Raw genomic sequence first — 8038 nt, 5'->3', positions numbered from 1 at the left:
CTTACATTTTTCAGTCTTCTTACTTAAAATAAAATAAAATTGAGGTTAAAGGACGAATTACAGCGTCACTAGGGCAAACCAAGGGTAACTCCATTGTCTTCTCTGAAAGAAATCTATATTTACACCTATGTAAATGAGATCAGAATGCTGGCAAGTTGTTTTCACCCATCAATCATGGAATCTTGTTTGCTAACTGCTTTACTTGTAACTAATGAAATTATTATGACAAGATGAAACATTTGTTTGGCTGGTGTTTAATGATCTATCTGTTAATTTCTTTGCAAGTCTAATGTGTCAAGCAAAATTATAATATCCATCAGACAGATATTTCCTAGCAAAAAAACTCAGAGGGGTAATCTTCTTGAAAACAAAGAATCAAACAATCACTGGTTATTATGTTTCAGGACATATCAAAACAAGCTAAAACAATTAAAGTGTTTAACAGAGCATTGAAATTACAGTACAGCAAACTAGTCTATTTTAAATTCCAGGCAGACTAATAAATAGCCAGAAGCAAGATCATATTTTTAAAAGTCATTCATGTTAGCCAGCTTGAAAATATTACATCCTCTGTCCTTTAAGTGATCCAAGTGTTAACTGACAAGGAATTTCTTCTTGGAATCTCAGCATATGTAACATTTTATGCTGTTTTAATGCCATTATCACTTCTCTGGCCCTCTTCCAAAGGGTCCTCAAATACAAAATAATTTTCAGTTCCTCTTCATCACGCCGCAATGGGTGGAAGATCCTTTTTTACCACTGCTTTTTCTCTCTGAACAATCTTTCTACCTGCCTGAGGAAGGGAAGAGAGAGAAATTTATGATAATGTATGGTGCTATAGCAGTTTTATTGTCATGAGCTGGAGATTAATTCATTATTAGCTGAAAGCATGTGATGTTACACAGGGCTAATTTGCAAAGTGTAAAAAAGCTGAAAATGGCTGAGAACTTAAAAATTGGATCGTAACAGACCATAAATCACAATGATGATTGAACCTAGTGATATTCTAGACAAAAAGAGCTCTCAACCATGCTTGTAGGTGTGTCCATCACTTCACACTGACTCAACAGACATTCTAGGCTTCAGAGTGACACACAGACAGAGTGACAATCCTGGAACCTTACTTTATAGATTCATGAGTGGTGCATTACTCATATTCCTGGATGAATGTTGCTGTCTCCTCTTCAGCCATGGAGGGCCCTGACTCAGATGAAGTGCCTTGCTACCACTACAGCAAGTATGGGGAAGGGATCCAAGATTGCAGAACCCCATGCAAGGGATATGGACTACCTTGTATCATGTAGCTGTGTTCTCCAGAGGTTCACTGTAGAGGCGTTTTAGTAGATGGTACAGAATTGGAGCAGGGCTAGTGGATCATCTGTGTCTATATGTATCTGCTAGTCATTCCTTCCCACAAACTAAGGGCACAAAACCTGTAGGGGCTTTGCAGCCACTCTGTGGTGTGTTGAGGTGGATTTCTTCCCATTTCCCTTGTAGATCTTCCCAGTTCACCTCCCAATTAACCTGTTCACTAGAGCCAGGATTTGGCCCTCTCTGAATAGGGCTATTACATTTCACTCTTATGGTTAGATCATGACTATTAGGCAAAGCCCTTCACTGAAGATGGTGCACTGACACACTACCCCAGGGAGTACTGTAAGGCAGAGTGCCTTCCAGAGCTCCCCAGGGCATGTGGAGAATTCATCTGCTGCTGCACCTCTTTACTGGATGCTGTTTACTCTTCTGGCACCACACCCTCTCCATCCCATGTGCCTGGGTGGGGTGGTACAGTGAATTTCTGTTTGTTTACAATCAATGCTGAGACTGACGCGAAACTCATGAAATTGTTTAAAGAATTGTTTTTAAATACTTTTATAAAAACATTATTAATATGGAAATATGCTCATCGAGCTACATTAATCTTTCATGGTTGCTGTCGATTAGGGGCCAGATTCAGTTATTGTGTGAGTGTGTGCAATTCCATTGATGCCCATGGTGTTGAACCCATTTTCACCAGGTCTGATTTTGGTCCAGATAGTTTAGTAAAGTCTTTATTCAACCAATTTTGTAAATGGTGACAGTAATGAAACAGTTAACATGCATGAGCAAATACACCAAGTTAAAAGAGAAAAGAAAATTTCTTTTCATCTTGCTGTCATATGCCAGTGATAAAAATGTGGGAAGTGTATTTATATCTGATGACACAAGCCTATCCAATTTATTGCATTATTTAGGTTAGGTCATTTATTCAGGTAATTACTGTAGGACAGACTGTGTATGGAAGACAGCATTTAGTTTATGACCAAAATGGCCAGCAATTGTCTGGATTGCGAAATTACCTACAGCACTGGAAAAAAATGTTACTTCTTAAAAACGACAAAGTCAAAACAAAAAAATATTTATTACTAACAATCAGCAGGTAGTCACTGCTTCCAAGACCAAGACTAATTTCCTGACGTCTGAAAATGCATCAGTCGCTAGATAGTTTCAGTATCTGGGTGATGAAATGCATGTCACTGGTATCTCTCACAGGTAGGGTGACCAGATGTCCCGATTTTATAGGGACAGTCCCAATTTTTGGGTCTTTTTCTTATATCGGCTCCTATTACCCTCTACCCCCGTCCCGATTTTTCACACTTGCTGTCTGGTCACCCTACTCACAGGAAATCTGTTTGGGAAGGAGCCTAGTATAGACTAGCATTTAAAGGTAGATGCTAGAACATGTTAGTTATTAAATGAACTCAGAGGTGCTGACTTTCTAATGTGCCGGGGGGTGCTCAACTCCACCGGATCTGCTCAGGGCCCCGCCCCCATTCCAACTCTTCCCCTATGCCCCCACCCCTGCCCCCCCTCTTCCCATCCTCGTTCTGCCCCCTCCCCCGAGTGTGACCGGTCCTTGCTGCTCCCCCTGACTCCCCAGTGCCTCCTGCATGCCGTGGAACAGCTGATCCTTGGCAGGTGGGAGGCGCTGGGAGGGAGGGGGAGGCGCTGTTTGGAGGGGTGCCGGTGGCTGGGAGGTGCTGGGAGAGGGGAGATGGCTGCCAGTGGGTGCTCAGCACACACCATTTTTTCCCCAGGGGTGCTTCAGCCCTGGAGCACCCACCGAGTCGTTGCCTATGCATGAACTAACATTTGAAAAGTCTAGTGTAGACAAGGCCGTGCATATTTCAATACATGTTGAGCTGGTCGAATTAAAAATAAGGCTTCCCTCCAGGCTTTAATTCAACCATTTAATCACATGTTAAAGTTAATGTGCCTTGTCTATACTAGACTTTTCAAACACGTTAAAACACATTCACGTTCTAATAATATACTTTTTATTCTAGTCTAGGAAAGACCAAGTAACTGTCAGAGCCAGCTGGTCTAATCACTAAAGAGTAGTAATAAGTATTTTATATCAAACATTTATATAGTACATTGTATCTGCTAAGATCCCAAAGCACTTTACAAATGTAAATTCCAATCCTGCAGTGTGATGCAGTGAACAGACACTTATACCTATGTGGAACCACTTGCATGACATGTAATTTCAGATGTGTACAACAGCTAACATGATTTTAAAGGTGTTAAACTGTATTTACAGTAGGTGCTAAGTGGAGTGTCAAATAATATTAGTTAACTTGTATTAGCTAACTTGATTTTTAAAAAAACAAACCAACACCATTTTTCCTAGTCTAGACAGATCCTAAGGAAGGGCTGGTGTTAGAACATGACAAATCTTAAAGAGTCACAGCAACTAACGTGATGTTAAACAAAACTTGCTGTCAGTGTAGACAGGGACAAACTGTATCCTAACAGCTGTTTGTAATTAAACCTCTGGTTCCAGTAGGACAAGTCATGAGCAGCTGGCATAGTGTCATGTCTTGCCCCATCTACATTGAATACAAAGTCATATTTAATGTCATGTTCATTAACATGACATTTCAAAGTCATGGTCCAACACAAGCTAATTTTCTAGTGAAGACAAACCCCACTGCATATCTACACTACAAGCACTACAGCAGCCCAGCTAATGTGCTGCATATTCGCCACTGTAGGGCAGACACTTCCTATATCGATGGAAGAGGTTTTTTTTGTCAATGTAGTTAATCCCCCCTTCTGAGAAGCAGTAGCTAGATTGATGAAATTATTCTTCTATCAACCTATCTGCATCGAAAGTGGGGGTTAAGTTGACCTATGAATCATGCTCAGAGCACAACATTTTTCACAGCCCTGAGCACTGTATCTAATTTTTAAGTAAAAAAACCAAGGAGTATTTGTGGTACCTTTAGAGACTAACAAATTTATTTGGGCATAAGCTTTCGTGGGCTAAAACTCACTTCATCGGATGTATGCAGTGGAATCCAGGCCTGAGAGGGATGTAAACAGAATGTCTTCCTCCAGTTTTAAATAATCAAACAAGAGTTTCCTTAGAACAAAGACCTCCTCTATTACCATTTGGAAGGTGCTTGCCTAATGTAGATAAAGACAAAATATGTTCTCTTGAAAACACAAGATCACTCTCTGGCTATTTATGGCCATTTCTTCTTAGAAGTACATAAAGAACTAAATTGTATATTTAGTAGCACTAGGTGAGGCAAACCCACAGTCAGACCAGGGTTGCTCACTCAGGTGCTCTGATTTATCCCTCCAGCAGAGCCTATAGACATACTGGCCTCAGGCATATTGCAGCAGCCTTATTCCTGGGCTGGGCCCAGATCAGATGATTAATTTTTTGATGAGCTATTAAGATGTAATCAACTTCAGCCTTATTTATTACAGGGCCTTTTAAGGCTCTCTTGACAAAATGGGGCAAACATGATTAATTCAGTATCTCTTCTACACATAGCACAATTGGTATATAGCTTGGCTGGATTTTGCTGACTGACAAGGAAGCTGAGTCATAGAATATCAGGGTTGGAAGGGACCTCAGGGGGTCATCTAGTCCAACCCCCTGCTCAAAGCAGGACCAATCCCCAACTAAATCATCCCAGCCAGGGCTTTGTCAAGCCTATCCAGTAGTATCAAGTTGATAAACACAATTAGGAGGGTATCAGTTAGTTTCCTGTAGAGACCAAAAATGTCAATAACAGAGGCCTGGTTTTCCCCAGTATGGGGCAGCAGTGATGCTTTTTAAGCAGTGCTTTTGTATCACATCAACATTTTCACTCAATCTGGAGATACAAGAGGGGCCTGCTACTTTGTCAGGCGTGTTACAGGCAACCCAGCCGGAGTGGTGCGGGGTTGCTGTTTCTTGTGGTTTGATCACTAGTCTCATGACAGTTGATATTTTCCTGAGCAGCCCCACTTTTCTTTCTTGAATACCCCTGGGGTCCTGTGGGTGCATACCTCTCTCCCTCCGCTTTTCTTTCTTTCTGGTGCTCAAGGCTGTGGAGGTGGACAAGGGAGCTTCAATGGGTTGAAAACCAGAAGGCAAAAGCCCCACATTAGATACATGGGGTGACTGGGGGTTTTTTACCTCTCAGGATTATTTTGGGAGTGGGGTGACTCATGGGCATTTTTTAACTCCCGGGGTTGAAACTACTGTGACCCTGCCCGCGCTGCAAACAACGGGGGAGCGTTGCCTCTGACGCCGTTCCGGGGCAGGATTCAGCAGACTCCAGCCTCGAACCCCGGCCCTCGCTCACGCCTGACCCTGCCCCCCGCAGCGGGCTCCGCCTCCAAACTGCCGTCAACGTCACGTGGGCGGGCGGCACCGTAAACGCGAAGGGACAAAGTTTGAGCTCCGCCGCGCACTGTACCTAGAGCTTCCCCTTCCTACCGTTATTGTTAGATCCAGGCGTCGAGATGGCGGCTCCCGTCCCCGTGCGGGGCCGGTTTGTGGTGGTGGGAGGGGGGATTGCAGGAGTCACCTGCGCCGAGCGGGTAGGTACCGCTCCGCGAGCGACACCCAACCCTTTCCCCGGGCCCCCAACCGGCCAGTCAGTGCGGCGCGCGCGACACCCTTCCACCCCCCTCAGCCGTGCACGCGGCCCCTCTCAATTCTACACCCCCCTCCCCCTGGCACCCGCCTCAGCCGCGCACGCGGCCCCTCTCAATTCTACACCCCCCTCCCCCTGGCACCCGCCTCAGCCGCGCACGCGGCCCCTCTCAATTCTACACCCCCCTCCCCCTGGCACCCGCCTCAGCCGCGCACGCGGCCCCTCTCAATTCTACACCCCCCTTCCCCTGGGAACCCCTCAGCCGTGCACACAGCTCCTCTCACTTGTACACGCCTCTTCCTCTGGGCACCCCTCTCGGCCGTGCACGCAACCCCTCTCCCCACTGCACCCGCCTTCCTTTGTGCAACCCCCTCGGCTGTGCACGCAGCCCCTCTCACCTCTACGCCCCCTTCCCCTGGGAACCCCCCTCAGCCGTGCACACGGTCTCCCTCACCTCTACACCCCTTTCTTCCGGGCACCCCCTCAGCCGCACACACAGCTCCTCTCACTTGTGCACGCCCCTTCCTCTGGGCACCCCTCTCGGCCGTGCACGCGACCCCTCTCACCTTTACACCCCCCTTCCCCTGGGCACCCCCCTCGGCCGTGCACCCAGCACCTCTCACCTTTACACCCCCCCTTCCTCTGGGCACCCTCCTTGGCCGTGCACGCGGCCCCTCTCAGCTCTACACCCCCCTTCCCCTGGGCACCCGCCTCGGCTGCGCACACAGTCCCTCTCACCTGTACAGGCCCCTTCCTCTGGGCACCCCCCTCGACTGTGCACGCGGCCCCTCTCACCTCTACATCCCTCTTCCTCCGGGCACCCCCTCAGCCGTGCACACGGCCCCTCTCACCTCTACACCCCCCCTTCCCCTGGGCACCCTCCTTGGCCGTGCACGCGGCCCCTCTCAGCTCTACACCCCCCTTCCCCTGGGCACCTGCCTCGGCTGCGCACACAGTCCCTCTCACCTGTACAGGCCCCTCTCTCCTCTGGGCACCCGCCTCGGCCGTGCACACATCCTCCGTCACTAGTGTACAGACCCCATCTGAGCAAACCCACAGATGTGCATACAGCCCTCCTGCATCTGTGCAACCCCCACTGTTATCCATACCCTCCCACCCATCTGTGCACCCTCTACACAGCTGTGCACACGGTCTCCCTCGCCTGTGCACCCCCACAGCTGTTCATACTGCCCCCACACTTGTGTCCCAAAATGATTTTGCTTTTTTTGCTACAGTGTTTTTTATTGTTGACTCATATTAATTTTATGATCTACTGTAGCCCCCAGATCCTTTTCTGCAGTACTCTTACCAGTCATTTCCTATTTTGTACTTGTGCAGTTGATTATTCCTGTCTAAGTGTAGTACTTTGAATTTGACCTTCCTAAATTTCATCCTGTTTATTTCAGATAATTTTTTCCAGTTTGTCAAAATGATTTTAAATTCTAATCCTGTCCTCAAAAGCACTTGCAGCTCCTCCCAGCTTGGTATCGTACACAAACTTTATAAGTGTACCCTCTTATGCCGTTATCCAAATCATTTTATGAATATATTGAATAGTGTGGGATCTAGGACAGGGCCCTACAGGACCCCACTCTATATGCCCCTCCAGCTTGACTCTGAACCATTGACTATTACTTTCCGAGTATGGTTTTCCAACCAGTTCTGCACCCACCTTATTATAAGTTTATCTAGGCTATATTTCCCTACTTTGTTTATCAGAACATCACGTGAGACAGTATCAAAAGCCTTACTAAAGTTCAGATATAAACATCTACAGCTTTCTCCCATATGCAAGGCTTGTTACCTTCTCAAAAAAGGATAGTAGGTTGGTTTGATATGATTTGTTATTGACAAATCCAGGTTGACTGTTACTTATCACCTCTCTGAAAACATCTGCTCATTGTGCAGCAGCAGTTTAAAAAAAAAAAAAAAGTTATCCTGAGGAAAGGGTTAGAAAATAAGACAGAAAATATCATAATGCCACCATATAAATCCATGGTACAGCCACACCTTGAATACTGTGTGCAGTTCTGATCTCCCCATCTCAGAAAGATATTAGAATTGGAAAAAGTTCAGAGAAAGACAATAAAAATGATCAGGGGTATGGAACAGCTTCC

The 8038-nt window shown here is 46.1% G+C and overlaps 1 protein-coding gene and 1 long non-coding RNA gene across 6 annotated transcripts in view; one reads left to right on the top strand and one right to left on the bottom strand.

Annotated features, from left to right (window-relative positions):
• Positions 1 to 238: 238 nt before the first annotated feature.
• Positions 239 to 5970, bottom strand: LOC140900747 (uncharacterized). The gene is made up of 3 exons (XR_012155714.1): positions 5762 to 5970; positions 4320 to 4452; positions 239 to 793 (listed from the first exon to the last, which is right to left on the bottom strand). It is a non-coding gene; the product is annotated as an uncharacterized lncRNA (long non-coding RNA).
• The window catches only part of PYROXD1 (pyridine nucleotide-disulphide oxidoreductase domain 1), a 33653-nt gene continuing 31307 nt past the window's right edge, over positions 5693 to 8038 (top strand). For 3 of the 5 annotated variants that reach the window (XM_073318460.1, XM_073318455.1, XM_073318437.1), the window contains exon 1: positions 5693 to 5865. In XM_073318460.1, coding sequence (XP_073174561.1) covers positions 5788 to 5865 — 78 coding nt within the window. In that variant the 5' untranslated portion in view covers positions 5693 to 5787. The remainder of the gene's footprint in view (positions 5866 to 8038) is intronic. The other 2 variants (XM_073318446.1, XM_073318470.1) reach the window with 2 other exon arrangements.

This window comes from Lepidochelys kempii, chromosome 1 (genome assembly GCF_965140265.1).
Source record: "Lepidochelys kempii isolate rLepKem1 chromosome 1, rLepKem1.hap2, whole genome shotgun sequence".
In the NCBI taxonomy this organism is placed as follows: domain Eukaryota; kingdom Metazoa; phylum Chordata; order Testudines; family Cheloniidae; genus Lepidochelys; species Lepidochelys kempii.
This window is presented reverse-complemented; position numbering and strand designations above follow the sequence as displayed.